The following is a 19,281-nucleotide window of genomic DNA, read 5'->3' as shown; positions in this document are numbered from 1 at the left end:
CTTTGTATAAAAATAGTTTTTCTACAAAATAAGTTCCAGAATATTATACTGAAAATCATATCAAAGAATTTATTTTAGTCACAGCCCCATTTTATTTCTGTTGTTTGTTACATTTACATTTAGGGCATTTAGCAGACGCTTTTATCCAAAGCGACTTACAATAAGTGCATTTGTTACAATAAGTAGCATCCACAGAAACCTCTGAATCTTAAGAGGGGTCACATTCTATAGGGCAGTGGTTCCTAACCTATTTTGGTCTGTGACCCTACTTCTGGCTCTGAAAATGTTAGCTAGCCCAACTTACACTGTGCATCTGCTTCCGTACAAATTATTAATTAATAATTAACCCATTCAACATCTGCCGGTAATATCAGGTGCCAGTGAACGCAATCATATCGTTCTCCTCCAAACTCAGCTTTGAGTAGTAGTTTGCTCATGGCTGTAATTTGTGCAGCATGTTTGTATATACAGGAGGTTTATAAGGCCTTTTAAAACAAATAATAAAAGGTTTGCTAAAAAGACTTCAATATCGATAGCTTATTTAATTTTCTCCTGCTATATGCATATCAGGGGACCCCAAGTGGGGTCCCGACCCACAGGTTTGGAACCCCTGCTATAGGGTGTTGGTCTTTGGGGCCACTGCTGACTGAAGTACGTGTGTGTGTGTATGTGTGTGTGTGTGTGTGTGTGTGTGTGTGTGTGTGTGTGTGTGTGTGTGTGTGTGTGTGTGTGTGTGTGTGTGTGTGTGTGTGTGTGTGTGTGTTCGGGTGCGGTTGCGGGTGGGTGTTCTCATACATTGAGAATAACTCATTTCTGGTTAATGTTAGTTCCTTAAACTCAGAAACCCAGTATCATATTTTTTGGACATACTAGCATGCATTCACACAGCATACAACACAAACAATTCACAGCATTCAATAAAAAGAGGAAAAGAAAATCATTACTTGATTTAAGATGGTTATTCTGATCAACTCATATTCTGAGATCCCTTATTTCTTTGCAAGGCATCAGATAAGGCAACAAAAAAAACGGTTGCATCTGACAGATCTAAATTTGAATTTGAAAGGCTGTTTTACCATGGTAACTGTGCACAGTAGCACGATGAAAGTCAGAGAAACTTAACTCTTTTTGTGTGTTTTTTTTATGTTTGAAGTAGATTCCTACCTGACAAAGCTATTCTGTTCTGCTATGAAGTCGGTTGTGAATCCTCCTCTTGACATGGCTTGCTTTCTGTCTCTTCTGTCTCTTCAGGTTCTTTCAGCCTCCAAACCCAGAGCCTATATGTGAAATAGAGGAGAGTATTTTGGTGTATTGGTTTGACCTTGAATTGTGCTCTAGCATTTCTAATTACCATAAAGGTAGCCATACCACTATACAGGGATGAGCTTTCCAAAGCACTTCCCTGCTGCTTAATGGAGTTAACATTCAAACCCAGGTGATTTTGCACCTCCATTCACATGAACCAGGTGACAGACATGTCCTCCACAGCCCACAGCATTAATGAGATTCATTAGTGCTAATTGCATATTTTGAAACCCTGTGTGAAGTTGTTGTTTTTTTTTTATCAGGGCTTTGACCCCCATCTAACAAAAAGCAATCAATCAAAGCATGTCTGTCCCCGAAAGAAACTCCAAACCCAAACTTCTTCTTCGGCCATATCTTCTGCTGTAACTTTTCACACCAACCCAAGCAGACAACTGATAAGATGCCATCCAACCGAGCCTTTCTATCCGGCACTGAATTGCACCTTTTAAGATGGTAAAGAATGAGATGAGCAAACAGTGAGTATGGAGAAGCTAGGCAGCTGAGACAGAGCTATGGGTAATACTCTGCATGCTAATGCCATGCAGGAGAAAGGGCAAACAGGCCCATTGAGATGCAGAGCTCTTGTGTTTTCTTAGGGTAATATTGGGGCAACGTTGAAACAGCACACATTATGGGAGTAAAAGGTCAATTTGATGTTAGTCAGCAGGAACAGTGGGGGTAATTGACTTTCTGGAATGGGCCAGTCTCCCTGGGTGGCTGACGATGAATATTTTTTCTGGTCCTCAGGGACTCACGCCCAGGGATGGGTGAGGTTACCACATAAACCAATCATAAACCATCAAAATTCCAACGCAATTCATAACACGGAAAAACGTTTTAAAAGCAAACCCTTCTTTTCATCGCAAAGTTGGATGCTGAAAGTCCCTCATCAGAAAAAAACGAAGAAAGGAAAAGCCTTGAAACTTGTCATGTTGTCCAGCGCTCAATCACGTTTAATTACCATGGCAGTGGACCGTTTTCATACCTTTTGTTGGCCCATTGAGAAGAGAACCAGGCCCACGCTCTCCCATGCTCATAGCCCAGGCCTCCTCCTCTCCCCCCCCCCACCCCAACACACCCAACCACAGCAACCCCTGCAGCCGCCACAGTCACAGGGACTGAATGGAGCAGCCTTTGGAATGTGGACACAATGGATGGAATGTCATTTTGCTGAGTGCTACCCCCCCCCCCCCCCCCCCCCCCCCCCCCCCTAGCCCCCCCACAACCAAAGCAATGCACACATGCACTGGCAGACACACAGAGATATACAAGCGCATGCGTGGGCACATCGCACAGAGACATGCGCATGCGCAAACATGTGGCAGTGCGTACTAATGAGCGTCACCGCACGTGCACCAACGAGACACCCAGACATACATAATTGTGAGCGTGCACAAGCCCACGTGCACATGCCCATGCCCACTGCCTCACAACAAGCCCAGACATGTTTCACTGCACAGGGATCATGTCAAGACTGTTTTTCATCAATGGTCTTGATTTGGTTGAGTTTATGAACGAGATTATATATTAAATACAGATAAAAGTGCAATGTATCAAACCAATGGGATAAGGTGTAATGTTGTGGTTCATGTCTCTCATGGATCCCTCTGGTAAGGCCACCTTCACAGCTCGGGTTTACCCAGTCCTGTACCCTTAGGTTCCTGGGATGGCCCACCGGCACTTAGGATACTGATATTTACTTGGTACAGCCTGATCTTATCATCGGCCCCACTCCGACGGCTTTAAAGTATGTATATTACCCCCTTTGACACTTGCCTGGTTAAAACCTTATTCAGGCAAAAACAAACGTGAACTCCATGTAGGGTTAATCAGTTAAATTCATTATTATACCACAGGATATAAATAATAAGCAGGTAAACATAACACTGCAAGCGGATAAGCAATTTTTAATGATGAGTACTTAACAGATTATAATGTTGGTCAACAAGGCAAAGCGTATATAGAGTAGAAATCCAGCAAGCGGATAAAAAGCAATTTGTCCTTTATATATTTTAAGAAAACAGTATTCTTGACTAAAGGCCTGAAAGAATATTTATATTTTTATGTCTCTATTCCATGCAATGTATTCATTTCTGTCAAGGATGTGGCCTTTGTCGTGTTCTCTATGTCCCTGTGACATCTTGGTATGAGGAAGAATCCCATCAGTCAACGCATCAGGTTTTATAGAAGAGATATACTTTGTAAAAAATACTAATAAATGCCCATAAAACTGATGGGTTCATTAGGCTTATTTTGTAGGGTCATCCTTTTTCTAAAATAAACCTAATGAATCCCAATTAAACCGATCTGTCCATTAGGTAGACTTATTTACCCTTGTATGTTTAATCCTTTGAAATGTGAACTTCCCAGATAATTTGTTCATACCGTAATGTCATTAAAGAGTTACCTTCTTAATGAACCCTGAATGAATCCCCGTGGAACGGATGTGATCATAAGTTAAGTCATATTTTCCCCTTGCATAGTCCATATTACTTATAAGACCCAAGTTACTGTATGAAAGTTAACTTGGCCCCTCATTAAGATGGTTTTCTTATTACCTCCTTGTGATTCTTTCAGAGACAGGGTATTTATTCTTTATCTGGTATGGGGAAGTACAGCCCATACATGGGCTTTGTACATAACTTCTATCAAATATTTGATCAAAAACATCCCACCGAAACGGCAGACAATGAAAGGGAAACATCTTGCATGCTTAACGTTCATATGGGATACATTCTTGAACTGATACTGACGAGGTGTCTACCCTTCCGCAGGTCGTGGTGGATGGCCAATGAGAGGGGGACGGCCTCCAGTTCCTTTAATGTAGATGGGCCTGGTTGCACCAGGGCCAAGGGCTAACATGTCTGACTAAAGTGAATATATAAAAAGTTATGAATTCTCTCTCCCTCGCTTTCTTTATTTATAGATATTTATAGATATACAACAGTACATCATCTAGAATCTTTTTTAAACTTTTTGTGAACTTTATGTATTAATTCTTCTTTCATCCTGGTCCAACCGCTACTTAAATGACACAAAACATAAACATTAACTCCCTTGAAAAGAGTGAGGGTATAACATAGCCTTTGATTTTGAGTGTTTTAGAAATTCCCTAAATGGCTTCAATGAAAGATATATGATCCATTGATAATAAATAAAATACATGTTGGAAAATAGTTCCATGAAGTGTAACACAATTCCCCTTTTAAATCCAGTCCTGATTTTACAGCACCCATGCACTTGCATTAGAAAGACAGAGACCTGTCGAGGTCCAAATTTGAGCCGCCTGCTCCATGCTCCACCCCTGGAATTTTAAGTTGCCAAGTCTTTGTCCCCGGAACTCTCAGTGCTGGATATCCACCGGGATTTTGCTACACTCGCATCTGGATTTCAGTACGCAGGGAATACAGTTCAGTGTGCCGTCTGAAAAGAAAACGTGAAAACCGAAGATTTAAGAAAAGAAAAAAAAAACTTTTAAAGCAACTTTTTATCGGTACTGCTTCGGGGGTTCATCAAGATCCACAACCGTACGAGCGTAGTACTTTCAACTTGTCTGTATATCATTTTGTTCCCCAACTAATGTTGTGTTTCCCTTTTTTATCGTAACGAGTCTGGAACTCTTTACCAACTTTCGTTCAAGGATAACCTTTTTATAAACGAACAACTCTCCAAACGTGCGTATGTTTCTCCTCGACCTCTTGCAGCGCTTCCAAAGTGACCCGAGAAGAACCGTGTCCATGAAGTATCCCCGCTAACTCCGAGCCACTGCAGGGAATGATCGCGTTTGCGTGAGGAAACTCAACAACGTGGGAGTTTGTTGAAACGCCGTGCTAGTGAATAAGCGACGCGAAGCATAGCTGTTTTATTTGTTCCTCTCCTTCTACCCTGCTCGTTCCCCCCACCATGAAGAAGATGTTGGTGTTCTCCGCGTCGTACGCGTTAGTCGTGCTTTTTGTTTCCATCGCTGCGGAGCCAAAGACGAAAAACTGCAATGAAGTCCGGGCTGCTTACAGCTCCAAGGGCTTCAACGTCAACGATGTTCCCAACAAAGGGGTGCAAGGTGAGTGTGTGGACGATCACCAGCTACCCTGCTCAATTGCACTTACCTTGACGTTTCTTTCCCCCCATTCACTTATTGCCACTGTCAATTTGGCTAAAGTATTATTGGTGTTTCTGTGAGGGGCCTTGTGGTTAAGTTAAACATAGAACATGATTCTATATTTATTTTTCCTCGTTTTAGCTGCTGATGTTGGACTATCGCCCGGGTCGATTTGCAGTGATTGTTCAGTTTGAATGTCAAACCAAAAGGACTTATTGTAGGAAGTCTTCAGACAATTAAAAACAACACGAGCTAGTATAAATATACAAAGTATCTCCCTCACACAATTCACCTCGGCAATGTTTAGATCCCCATTTCCGCACTGGTTGATTTTGCACATGAAGTATCGGCTACCTGCAGTGATTTTGTAAACATTCCTGTGTAAACAAGAAACACACGCACAATAGTGTGTTTTCGGTCTGTTCAACGTCTGCTCAGGGCCCTGCTTTCTGTGGCCAACTCTAGAGAACATGATGCTGGGTGTTTAGCCATAAATGGTCTACCACACATTTCTGAACTATCGAGGCTATTTGTTTAATGTGATAGCGTGGACGAGAGATAAGAAGGCAAATCCATTTAGTTGATAATCAGTTAAACTCAGTAATGGAAACTTGGAAGGGGGGCTTTTTCAGTGAAGCCAAGGGGGAGGAGAAGGGGGATGGGGTTTGAAATTTCACTGTGCAATGCATGCTTTACATCTCCCCTTCTTGCCTTTCCTTTTTCATTTTGTTGTGTCAGTTTAAAATAATTTAATACTTAGATAAGATAATGCCTACTAAATACCAGTCTGCTTATTTTACGAACGTGGTTCAGTGTTATCTGATTTCGAGATGCATACTTCTGCAGTCAAATCATTTTTAATAAGATAAGGGCTCACCCATCTCAGATTATGCTGTCGTTTTTTGTTTAGACTTACTCACTTGCATTAGATTTGAAATGTCATTTTAGCTGTTTATCATTTCTATTGGTTTCAAAATATTATAAAATGGGCCACATAAGGCCTTAAAGTCATGATACAAGATGTTTTGGTATAAATCATCTTTAACAAAAATAATTGTTCAGGCTTAGTTACTGTAGTAGTGTTTTAAGAGTGATGTAAGTCACACCAACAGCCCCTCTAAAGCTGTGTGAATGTCTAAATGTTTAATCCACTTTAAAAGCATGAACATTCAGAGTTATTTTTTTAGTTTGCTATGCATAGTACATTTGTAAAGTCTTTTCCTCGGTTGTGCCACATAGGCTCATTAAAATGTAAGTCGGGAGGTAACTGTCAGAATGGCTGAGGACTTATTCCTGCATTTCACACAAGCCTATCACTTCTTTGTCTCCTGTCTGTATTGTCATTGTGATGCTAAGCGTTGTTGAGAGCACCCCAACATGTTGTATTTAATTGTGGCACATTTCTGGGGGTCTGAATAAGATCCCTGAATGAGGCCAGGTTTGTTGTGTGTGGGGTTTGTGTTGCTGTGCACACACGTGTGTCAGTCCCCGCTATGGATTGCTGGTGTATTCTTCTCCTTGGACCGGGTCGACCTCAAGCAGCAGCTCTCTGTCAATAGAGACTGAGATAATAGATCCATAGAGGGCCAGACAAGGTCTGCCGTTATCAAAGGCAAAACGAGACAAGCAAGAGATGGAAAGGCCTTTCACTGTGGGGAAACAATATTTCATGTTAGTCGGGGGAGAATCTTTGCTCTACTTCTTTGCTCTTTGGCATAGTTTGGCTCTTTTTTTCCCACCAGATTATCTGGTGACAGTTTTATTTGTATTGGAATTTTGGGATGTTACAGCGCATATCTGCACCCAGTGTTTCATATCCACATTATCTGTCAAAAAATGTGTTCATTTTCTTTGCAACCCCTCTTAACACGTTTCTTGTTTTCCGCTGGGACCATAAATCAGAAGGGTGGATTATTCGCAAGGCAGCGATCCAAACAGGCATCTCATCCCACAAACATCTTTTTATTATGATTGGCTGCGTGGAGTTAAATGTTACCATTTAGAATCAGATTAAAGCAAACCCATTTTAATGCAATCAAATTGTAATGGAAAACTTCAGTCCCGCAGCACAGCCGATATTAAGTTCTGTGAAAGAACAACAGAGACATTTGCGATCCTATGGTCCCAATCTGTTGCCTCATCGGTTCAAAACCTACTTTTAAATATTTCAGTCGGACGAGAATTTTCTCTTGGGTCTATGGTTGATCACATAGCCTTCATATTAACAGATGGATATTGTTACAATATATCAATCATAATCTCAATTCTACACAGCTACGTAAGCAGGTGCCAGATCTTTTTTTTATTTGGTATATCGGTCTCCGGCTTTGATGTGATGCCGCGGTACAGTAATCAACCAGTTCAATAAGTTGGTGCAGAGTGGTGAAGCGGGACAAGTGCTCTTCAAAAGAACCAGGGAACAGCAGTTAACACTGACCAGATTTATATCAGACATGTCAACAGCTCCTCATTCCAGGGCCTGTCCCTGCAGTGCATGCGCTACTCTTCTCGAAACTCATCAAGCACAAGATGTTTTAGTTATACCCCGGCCCGTCTAGATTGATGTCATGCCGCAGGTATGGGACAATGGCAAAAATCAAAGTAACAAAAAAAAGGAAGGCGGTTCCGATTTTTTTCGCCCGCTCTCTCCAGCTTGAGAAACAACCTTTTTATAATCAGTTCACTGCGTTATGGCTGAAACTCAAAGCATCCATGACCTCAGTATTTTGGCCTCCCTGTAAGCTCTGAACATCTCCCAGTACAGAACTTGGCTCTCCCTGAGCCCTGCAGCTGTGTGGGCCTTGCATATTTAAAGTTTGCTAAATGATGGGTTACGCTATTGCAGTGACACTCAGCCGATAAGATAAGCTGAGGGGACACTGGAGCAGAGGCAATCAGGCCAAGCTGGAAGGACAATATTTGAGTGCACTCCTCAGGTCCACTTCATACAGGACCACGGTGTTATCAGCTGTAATTATTAACTAATAAACCATTGGCCAGTTTATTAACTTTCCTTTCAAGGTCAGTGTCGTAAACCCTTGAAGAGCGTTCACTGTTGGATGTGTACTACTTATCGCAAACTCTGCAGGTTTTATCTGGTTGGCTAACGTTTATCACAGTTGTCACACTATCTTTTTTATTCATAGTAGCTACTAAAGATATGTGAATGTTAAATGCCAATTTCTACTTATTTTTTGTCTAATGCTCCTAAATCCCTCCTAAAGTAACATGTGTTTTTCACTAAAATAAGTTGGAACTTACTGTATTTGCTGCTGCTGTTTTTCTTCAGTTGATTGGCCATGGTCAGTCGCATGGCCACCATGACTGACTGTTACTAAATACAATAAGGTGGTAACAAATGTGTTATGCACAACTGTTATACTGTTACCACAATTCTCTACTACTCTGCTACTACAGTGCAAGGCTCACCATATGGCTGCCTTCACCTGTTGGCACTAGCCTAAACAACTTTCAGGGGGTAAAGCAGATAAAGCCTACAAATAGGCCACATGTAATTCATCTGCATAAGTTAAAGGCCCATACCACCAAGGTTCATAAGTTACTATTCTAACATGCCACTATAATCTTTAACAAAGCCAACTCTGCACCCTTGTACGGCTTGTCCATTTCAGTAGCAGCTGCAATCTTACCTTAAGAATCTCTCCTACAAACACCTCACCACTAATTCGGGAGCTATGTAATCCACCAGTGTTTATGCCACGTACAGTATTTAATGTCTGTCCATGATCCTCTGTATGCTGTTATAACGACATTGCTTGAGCAGCGCATGGCGCCCTTTGTTTCAACTGCAGTCAGGGCTCAAGGCTAATTGAGTGGAGCTATCATGAGGCTAAGGTCTTGTGAATCCAGGGGGATGCTAGCAGCTAGCTGTGGCTTAGGGCCGCTGGCGACTAGTGTCCGTCCCACGCGGTGGGGGGAGAGAGCAAGCGAGCGAGCGCACGTGCCTGCCATTGCTTGTGTTTGCTCCACCGCCTTATCAGCTCTTCCTGTAAGATGCAGGGCGGCCGTTTCAGCGTGCAGGGGTCCCGGTCGGCATCCTGTGGGTGAGGAACAGCTGCCCTATCACCCCCACCAGCCCCCTGTGTTAAAACAAATAGCCTTATCAGAGCCTTCATGGGAAAACGAGCAATGTGAGTGTAGTGCAGCACTGGGACCCGGCACTACATTCACATTCCTACTTTACCTTTGGACTTAGGGTAGACTTCATTCAAACTCTTTTCCAGTTTTGCTAGATCTATTGTTGCATGTTAAGCAGGCATACAATGTTACATTTAGGCTTGGAATGTGTCTTTGCTCCCATATACTTGAAAGCATTTGGTGTGTGTGTGTGTGCGCGCGTGCGTTTGTGTGTGTGTCTGCAAGGCCATGTGACTGCATCTTTTGCGCCGTAGACCCCCCCCCCCCCCCCCCCCCCCCCCATGGCTGAGTGAGCGACAGATCAGTGGGGGGTGGATGTTGTGTGTGGGAACAATTGAGCACCCCCCCTTGAGGCCAGTCTGCCCCCCCCTCCCCTCCTCATGACATTCCACACCGGACCACCTAGACCCACACACAGGGAGCCCTGTAGCTGGGAACACAGGGCAACAAAGAGCGGGATGGAGCGGCCCACAGCGGCCTATGGAGAATAAGAAGGGGATTTGACGGCTGGCAGAAAAAAGAAGAGCAAAGGGGTTTCTCAGAGGGGACAACCCACCCCACCCTCCCCTCCTCATCCCCTTACCCCCCAACCCCTTACATGGCAGGAGAAATGATTTGTCTTTTGAGTTTGTGTTGAGTGTGTGTGTGTGTGTGTGTGTGTGTGTGTGGAGGTTCCCTCAGTGCTTGGGGCTAGACACATGGCATGGTGACATGTCTGGAGTCAGTGTCACGCCCGCGTGCCCATAGCTCCTCTCGCTCACGCCTTGCTCCTAGCCAACACTAAATGTCGGCCTATTATAGTTTACCTTACGTCATGTTTCACCAACACACATATGCGCACGCGCACACACACCATTTCTACCCACAGTAGCATTTAGCGTGTACATTTTTAGCACTGGGGCGGCTACTAGCCTGGCTGTTTGTGTCAGCGTGTGTGCCTGTGTTGTGAATATCTGTTCGCCGCTGCATGCGTCTGCCCCTGGATAACTGTGACAGTTCTGGGTTTGTGGTTCTCTGCATGTCGAGAGGAGGGCTGGGGGGAATGAGGTTCTTGTTAACACGTCCTGTTTGCATGCTGTGAAGTCCGTGGCCTGTATCTCCCTCACCGGCTGACAAATCAGTTCCCCTCCCCTCGGCCTGTCCCGCTCTGACACAAGTCTGCTGGGCGGTTTGGGTTCACTCTTCATCTTTCCTTCCTTCCTTCTGCTTCCCATGATAACCCCCCCCCTTCTCTCTCTCTCTCTCTCCATAGTGGTTTACCCTCCAACCGCATGTACCCTACTTCTGTTGGTCAGCATCTTTTTTGTCTCTTTATCTCCGGGTCCTCCCCTCCCCTCCCTCTCTTTCCGTCAGGTCCCCCCCCCCCCCCCATCTGGCGAGGCTTCCAGATGATTGTCCTGTCAGGCCAGATAGCGCTCAGTCATCTTGCAAACGCTGCTCCCTGGGACTTTTCTGTCCACCCTCCATCTACCGATGAGTTGTTGTTGAACATGTCGCAGATCACACCACTCGCTCTGCCAAGGCCTCTCATCATCTCCCATTCTGCCCACAGCCACCTCTACTCCCCCACACTGTACACCACCCTCCCAGAGCTGGGCTTCTCTGGTGGCTGACACACTACTCCTTCCCTGTGGGAAGATCGGGGCCTGGTGTTGTTGGTGTGTGTGTATTTCTCTCCCCCCCCCCCCTCTGTGATATTTGAGCCGCTGTATGACTCCTTTTTGTGTGGGATCACATCGGGGCTTGTGTCACTCAGCCAGCTGTGAGCAGTGTGGCGGAGGCCTGCCTCCTATGATACCAAATGGGGAGGGGGGGGGGAGCCAGACACCCCAACCCTCCCCCACTGCCTGGCGCAACTTGGTTTTCACACTCTCTGAGGTGCTCGCACGGCATGTTGGCCAGCTAGTGGTTATGGTTGTGATGCAGGTGTGATCCAGCAAAGATGTTGGCTTTTTAGGCCAAGAGTTATGAAATAAGTGCGTAGGAGGTGTGAGACCTGCAGGCATGTCAATGGTCCGTGTTGCTGAGCTAGAGCCTAAAGGAGGCTGGCTTTGTTTAGATGTCCTGAGGGCCTGAAATCCAGCGACAAGCCTGGAAGTTTGGGCTGGATCCTTGATGTCTGAGCTGTAAAATCTGCTAATTACTCCCAGGGCCTCCATCAGGGCTTTTTCAATCGCTTTTTCCAAAGCGTTGAAAGTCTGATAGTGCTCCAGTTTCATTGGTAATATTTCCCTCAATTTCTTCAGTTTTAAAGACCTAATTTAAACCATTGTCTTAGACGAAAAAGCCGCCAGTTACGGTGCACACTCCCCGCCAAAGGGCTGAACGCGGCGCGATTGACGCACGTCTGTCTGGCTGGTTCGCGTTGGGTGTAGGAATTTGTCTCATGCGGCGGGGCCATGCTGTAAGACTGCATCATTAAAAAAGCGATATAATAAAACCCAGGGGACCCGACATGGCCTAGATCCTCCTGGCTCAGGGTCAACTAGGGGGAGAAAAAGAAGAAACACTCGGAAAGATCAAATACTGTCCCAAAGAAGGCTCCCCAAAGCTGCAAATCATTTGGCCGGGGCTCCGTCAGGGTGGTTCCAGCTAGGAGAAGAAGAAAAACGAGGCCTCAAGCGGGGAATGTGAGGGGACCCTGCTAGGAGATGAAATATTGGACATGGCCAGAACGGCAAGCGCGATAACATGACATAAGAACTCTGATTTATTGACGCGCTTCCCTGAGAATCGCCGCCAAACACGCCGGGACTTCAATGGGCGACGTCCCATCAAAGCGGTTTTGTGCCGTCATGTTTAGACGTTCCCAGCCCTTTGACGCGTAGGGCTGTGACTGTCTCTCCCCACCGCCCACGCTGGTGTCCCCTTACTACAAGGCTCTACAGGTATATCACAGTCATTGTTGCCCTTTTTTGTAGCTTTGAGGTCCCAGAAACCTGATCTTGTACCTGACCTCATTCCGCCTTGGGGTCTCTGCCGGGCCCCATCCTGCCCCAACATCTGGTTGGCTTCAGCTGCTTTCTGCATGTCTGTTGTAAACATTGTCAAAGAGCTCCCTGTCCCTAGGAGAGGCTGGCTGGCTTCTACTGGCAATGATGAAATGTATTGTTTGTGTGTTAAATCTTTTAAAAGCTCTCGTTTGTTTCAACACGGTTGGATTCTTTTTTTTCTTTTCTTTTCCCAGCGAGGGGGCAGACTTATGTTTTAAGTCCACGAGAGGAAGTGACACAGAAGAAGGTTTTAATGTACAATGACTTTTGAGGGGGCTCTTGTCCAGGGGCATTTTTGCACGGCATGAAACGTATCTGGGAGAGCCCTAATTTGTAGGCTTAAGAGAAGTCCATTTCAGGGCCAACACACAATGCTGTTTGCATTGGTTCCCTTAGTAAAGCACTCGGCTCTAAGTAACAAGTGTGTTTCTACAACTCTTTTCTAAAAGTCTGTTTTCATTTGTCGGCCATGAGTCAGTGGAAGCGAAGGATGACTGCTGGAGAGGAACAAGCCGGAAGAGGGGCCTTTTGTGCCGCCCTCTTCTCCTCCCCGCTTCCCCTGTGATAATCACACTGTGCTTTGACTTATCTCCTTCATTTGTCAGCTAAACCGTAGCCTGTCATTGCACATCATGCAGATAATATGCGCCCCCCCCACCCCTCTCTCTAGCTCTTTCCCTTTTTCCTCTTTACTATCTGTCTGTCTGTGTCGCTCTCCAACTATGTTGCGCTCCCTCTCTCTCACTCACTCACTCTCTCACTAGCTTAACAAGCTCTCTCTCCCTCACCTGCTTGCGGTACACATGCACCCTGCCAGACGTTCACGGTTCGGTTCCACGACAAAGGGCTCCAGATCAAACGCTGGATGGCGGTGCCCAATAAACGGTGCATACCTGAGATAAAGTTACGGTTGGGGGCTAGGGGAGGGAGGTTCGATCGATTGTTAATGTGAGCCACCACCTCCAAACTCCAGACAGATGGAGCAGATGTTTTGAGAAAGTGTTGTGCTTGCGTGCCCCTGCCCCCCCTGCAAAATAGCGGTGAGGCCCTTGGAAACTAAAATACTATGCTTGGTTCAAATGTTAATGACCTGCTCTTTCTCCCTATAAAGAATGGCCTGGAGAATGTGTGTGACATGAGTGTTTCTAGTCTACTGGTAACAGGTCCTGGCTTTAACAATAGACCTCCCAGCTGAATGAATGAATGATTGAGATACATTTGAATGGCAGTCGTTAAATGGCCAATCACTAATAATAGCGGCTGTTTGAGAATGCTGGGCACGCCACAAAGGTATCTCACAATGAATTGAATACAAAGACAACAACACAACCAGCTTAATGGGAGTGGTTGAATGATGTCAGCACACACACACACACACACAGGACACACACACACCAACCTCAGCACAAATGTTCCCCTTACTACGGCTTGCATGATTCACACACCACAACTCCCTAACACTTCTAGAAGCGATATGGGACTTGGAACCCATTGTTATTATGATCTCATCTCATGGCCGCTGTGTTTGTGTATTTCTGACCCCTGGCAGACCTCGGGAGTCTGCTTGGGACAGATATCTTCAGCTGTCCGGTGCCGTCTGCTGGTTGTGTGGATGTCTTTTGTGGCCCACCAGGGAAACGACTGCCCACTCTTCCTCAGTGACAAATGAACTGGGCAGCCAAACTGGCTTAACTCGTCTGGGATGCTGACCTTAGAGTTCCTGTGCCCTTTCCTACTTCTTCTTTTTCCCTCACTCTCGCACACACACACACCTTCCTCTCTCTTTGTCCTTATCTCTTGATTCAGTTGTTTTTCTCTCAATTCCTTTTATTTTCTTAAATCTCCGGTCTAGACTCTTAACTCTCTCTTAACTCTCTTCCTCTTGCTCTCTCTTACGCCCGCTCTCTGATTCTCTCCGGGTTTGTTTGTCGTGTGCTTTTACTTTCATTACCTAATTGTTGAGGTTTGGTAACCAAGGCTTTAAGTGAAACCACCTGAGCGCTGTGCGGGCCTGCTTCCAACACCCTGCAAATGCTCTTGTTGACGTCTGTAGGCTCTTAATTAGCTACCAAAAGACCTCACTAAAAAGGCTATCCCGCCCGCAGGTACGACACACAGACGATGAAGCTATCTGCACCTCACACTAGTACAGATCCCCCACATTCAATCTCCAACCCTACCTCTAAATCTTCCTAACGGGAATCACTGAAAGACATTCAGTGGTATTCCAAGGGTAGACTCCTGAAGTACTTAAGCCCCCATGGTGGGTGTTTGCTGCTGACTTTCTCAATGTAGTCGGGGAGCAGGAGCAAGTAAGACCATTGAGAAAGCAGTGACCTGGGAAGTGATGTAGGCAGGGAGCTTTTGTACTGGGAGACAAAGACTGAGACGCAGGGATGGGGAGAGAGAGAGGGAAACGGAGAGCGAGCGAGAGGCCAGGGCCATGTTGTGGAATCTCCCAGGGGCTTCTGGGTAAATGTTCATGGATGACAGCATTTTGGAATGTTCACAAATGGCGAATTTTAATTGGCCTCAGGCCCTCGACTTGTTTAACAGTTTTGAGCCGGACGGTGGTGACGGAAAGGCTGGATTAATGAGTCTGTGTCTATACGTGTGTTTAGGGTAATAATTAACCCCTTGCCATGCAGCGTTTCGTAAATGTTTAGGTGTTTGCCCCGAGAACTATTTTTCTTATCTGGCTGACCCCGCATACAGACCTATGGCTCTGGCCTCCAGTGCTAATGGAAGTAGCAGAGCAGACGTCAAGGGGGCCTGCCGTTCCTAATGAGACCCAGGGCGCCTGGGTCTGCCTCCCAACAGCGGGCCTGCCTTCCTTCGTCTTCGCTGTCTTGCCATCTTTAACGGCACATTTTGGGCAGTCGGGTGTTTAAACAGCTGTGTTTTGGAAGGGAGTTGAACCTCCCGATGTATTTAAGGAAACATCTTTTCAGAACTGTAGACAATCTTCCAAGGGTTTGCGGCTGTCTGTGTTGGTGTTAAATATTAACTCCTAAGGAAATTCTCCTTAAGACCCAAACCGCTGCTTCATCTTGGGGGCCGTGTTGAGCGCGAGTGTGTTCTCCAGATGAATGACTTGTTGTGTGTAGGTTATCCGTGCTTATGTTCGGCCAAGCTTTCTACCAGTCCTTGACTGCATTGTATTTAGGGCTGGCTGTAGTCAACCAAAGATAATCTTTCGGTCAGCTGAAATTTGATCTGAGGCTCAACCAATTGATGCGTTTGGGGGTAAGAAATCTGCAAGTATCTCTAGATTAAATAATCTGCCCCAGTAGACAGAGTGCACTCTACCTGGTATCTTAAATATCACTTAATGCTGTCTGAAGAAAGTGCGTGGGTTACACATCCACTCTTGTTCTGAGTACGACGTAAGTTTGTTAACTTCCTTTGACCCACCAAACGGGGCAGCCCTCTTTGTGATACAAGGGGTGGTGATATTAATTAACCATTTTTATGGTTGTCTAGGGTATGGCTTTTTCTTTATTTAACAATTCCTTTAAATTCTGGTGAGTCATCAGGCAAAGGCGGTGATGGCATGGCTCATTATGTTAGGCTTGTTAGGCGACTCCATGGTTATGTTCACTGTAGCTTTCCTGGTAAATTGGTATTATTGAAGGCAGAAGTAATTATGTTTGATAGTAACTACCAACTAGTGATTTCTTTCGCTTGCGTCATTTTTTTTTCTGCTGTTTTGATGCTACAGTCCACGAAGTATATTTCAATTGTGACACAATGTTTTTGGTTACTGTGTTAAATCACTAATTTCTATATGCCCAGGTGTTTTCATGCTTATTTCGCACTGGCACAAACGGCATTCCACACCCACACCATTCACAGCCTAGAACAATTACTGTAACACATTTTTACAACTGTCTAGCATTGAAATCCATTGCCTGTTCACAGGTCACAGCCTTTATAGCAGGTCACAGAAACAGAATAGTGTAGTCATAAGTTGGCCGGAGCACTCGTGTGCTGAAAACCATTTCCTGGTTGCTTGTGGAGGTCAGAATATCTGTGCAGCGATGGATATCCTGCTCGTTAGCACTAGCTCGTTAACAACCACCTGCCCACCCTTTCCCACAGGGATATTGGTGGAATTAGCCCCTTACCCCAACGCTGGCCCTGTTAATCTCTCGCCACTAACTGTACATATACGGTAATTGTAGCGTTTCTTTCATACAAAGAAAACGAAAAACATGTTTTTACCATCACAATGTTTTTCAGCCGCTTAGTGATGAAATACTGGCATGCACCGTGTAGACCGAAACATCACAGCAGCATAGTAAGGTCTTACTGGTAAAGGCACCAGGACAAAAAAACCTCATTGCCTACCATTTTGTTTAAATAACCTTGTGTGATTCAGAGCTCCAATGCAATTCTATCCAGGCTCTCCCTTCTTTCTGCATTGTAAACTTGTCATTACTTTACTTTTGCAAAGTGGAAAAGCGCAGTGAGTGAGTAGGTGCAAGTTTGTCCCTGGCCTGATTATCTCCATATGAGCAGATCACTCTCTAATAATGGTTTCTGATTACAGTATAATGCTGTTGAAGATTTCCCTGCTTGCGGTGATGGTAGCCTAGCCGCGTGTGCGTGTGCGTGTGCGTGTGTGTGTGTGTGTGTGTGTGACCCAAAACCGCTGTCGATCTGATCCACAAAACGGCTTAGTATTAATAAACTCTGTAAATAGGCCAGGATAAACGTAACGCTCCACACACGAGCACGCACGTGTGTGGTTCCTCGACATGCTAACCAGAGCTAGAATCCACATTTTGGGGAGGGAGAGGAATAAGTGAATGCAACGATTGATTTCCACACTTCTGTGAATTACTTTATCTCTCACTTTTTTACCAACTGTTGTTTTTCGCAGTTCTTGCCATCTGACTCAGCCGCTCTACTTGACCGCTTCTTTGCAACTCATTTAGGATTTAACTGGTGTCACTTATGAGTTCAAGCACCTACGTCCTCCTACCTTGGGTTCTTCATGTATTTTAGATTAAGCATTTATGCTACTGTTCTTCATTTCTGCCATGAAAACTACTAGAGAGCCGGTAAATATGATGGTTTCCCATGTTGAATCTATTCTGTATTTTATTCGTGTTTTCAATGGGACATCAATAAGTCAATGCGAGCCCGTTGAACATGTTGATATTTTTGGACACTGTAAATGCAGCTCATGAATATAAAAAGAAAAGTCCTTGTCAAGATTATTTTTACCACGTATCAGGATTGCTTTTCAACAGCGCCGTCGCTCTACGCCCTTCCAGGCAAGCTAGGGGGGGAAAGGCATGGCCAGGCAAAATGAACAAGACACACTACACACTTATCCCACCCTGAACTGCTGGCATGGTGCCCTCGAGCCAGAGACTGTGGTTGCAACGAGCGCTGCCCTCCTGACGTGTATGAGTGTGATGTTGTTCTCTCATGCGCGCTGCGACGCTTCCCGTAGGTTGTAAATAAGAATGAGCTCTTAGTCAGCGGGCCTCATCTGAGGAATTTTTCATGCTGCGTGAGGGGGGAAAAGTATCATATTATGCTACAGTAATTCCCCGTACCCGTTCCCTATGTTTAACATGGCCGCCAGAAACCTCAAAGGACATCCACCCTCTGTTTAATCGGTTGCTAGGCTGGGACTTGAGTACACGGCTAGGGGGGGGGGCCCGCGGTTCATCTGCCTGTATATTAGCTCAGTCGTTGACTTCTGTGCATATTTGTGTGTTTTTCCCCCTTATTTTGGGGTTATGGGGTCTCTTATGGGAGAGTCCCTTCGCTGTAGCCTGCAGATTTAGTGAGAACCACGTCTGTCTCCACTTTTACTTGAAACCTAAATGAATGCGATGACCAACGGAAAAAAACAACCGTACTTGTGTACATGAACACTTCTGCCGACTTGCAACAGTTGATTCAACTGACGAAACAGATCTTCTTAATTTGCTGATTCCTGCGCTCTGTGACCTTTTCGCCGTCATTTTCCCTTTTGTTGAAAGTGGCAATTGCTTCAGAGGGAACAAAATCCCAGAGTTGGCCATGATCTAAACATTCATAACTCAAACATTCAAAAGTGACGGCTGGAATAAAAGGCTCCCACATTTGGGAATGAAAATATGCGAGGCTCTACATGGATTGATTGCAAATGTGATGGATGTGAAAAAGGAAATCCTTTCCATCCCTCCAAATGAAGACCAACACTAACACTGTTGGCAGACGGCGGACTACACAGAGCGAGGGGGAAAAAACAAAACAGGAAACGGGGACTGGGAGCAGAGGCAGACGTGCCACGACTTGACACACTGAGAAGTGGAAGGAAAAGTAATTGCTATCATCTGAGAATTGAAATAACAAGCAGTTTGCCTCTTTACTTTTGCATCTCGTCTTTCAATTGGGGCGTCAATTTATGCCACGGTAATTCATCTCCTCGAGACAGTTGACAAAACATTAAATTGTTACGCCGGACGAAATTTCTAGTGAAATCACACACCGGAAAGCATTGACCGGACCTCCACGGCAGAACTTTTGGCCTAGTGGCATCATGTATGTCTGGGGATGACATGGTTTAGGACAAGACAGGTTCTGAGGGCTGGAAGTCTGCCCGCGCATCGCCCCCCAACCTAACAACAAACCCATATCCCTCCGCCTCCACCCCTGCCCTGAGGGGCAGACACACCACTGACTGAGCTGGGGCCGAGGGTTGTATCCTGGGCTTATCCTCCC

The 19,281-nt window shown here is 45.3% G+C and overlaps 1 protein-coding gene across 1 annotated transcript in view; it reads left to right on the top strand.

Annotated features, from left to right (window-relative positions):
* Positions 1–4,671: 4,671 nt before the first annotated feature.
* gpc4 (glypican 4) overlaps positions 4,672–19,281 on the top strand; it is a 31,710-nt gene continuing 17,100 nt past the window's right edge. The window contains exon 1 of the mRNA XM_079744932.1: positions 4,672–5,365. Coding sequence (XP_079601058.1) covers positions 5,209–5,365 — 157 coding nt within the window. The 5' untranslated portion in view covers positions 4,672–5,208. The remainder of the gene's footprint in view (positions 5,366–19,281) is intronic.

This window comes from Pollachius pollachius (assembly GCF_949987615.1).
Source record: "Pollachius pollachius genome assembly, chromosome: 10".
Taxonomy (NCBI): domain Eukaryota; kingdom Metazoa; phylum Chordata; class Actinopteri; order Gadiformes; family Gadidae; genus Pollachius; species Pollachius pollachius.
This window is presented reverse-complemented; position numbering and strand designations above follow the sequence as displayed.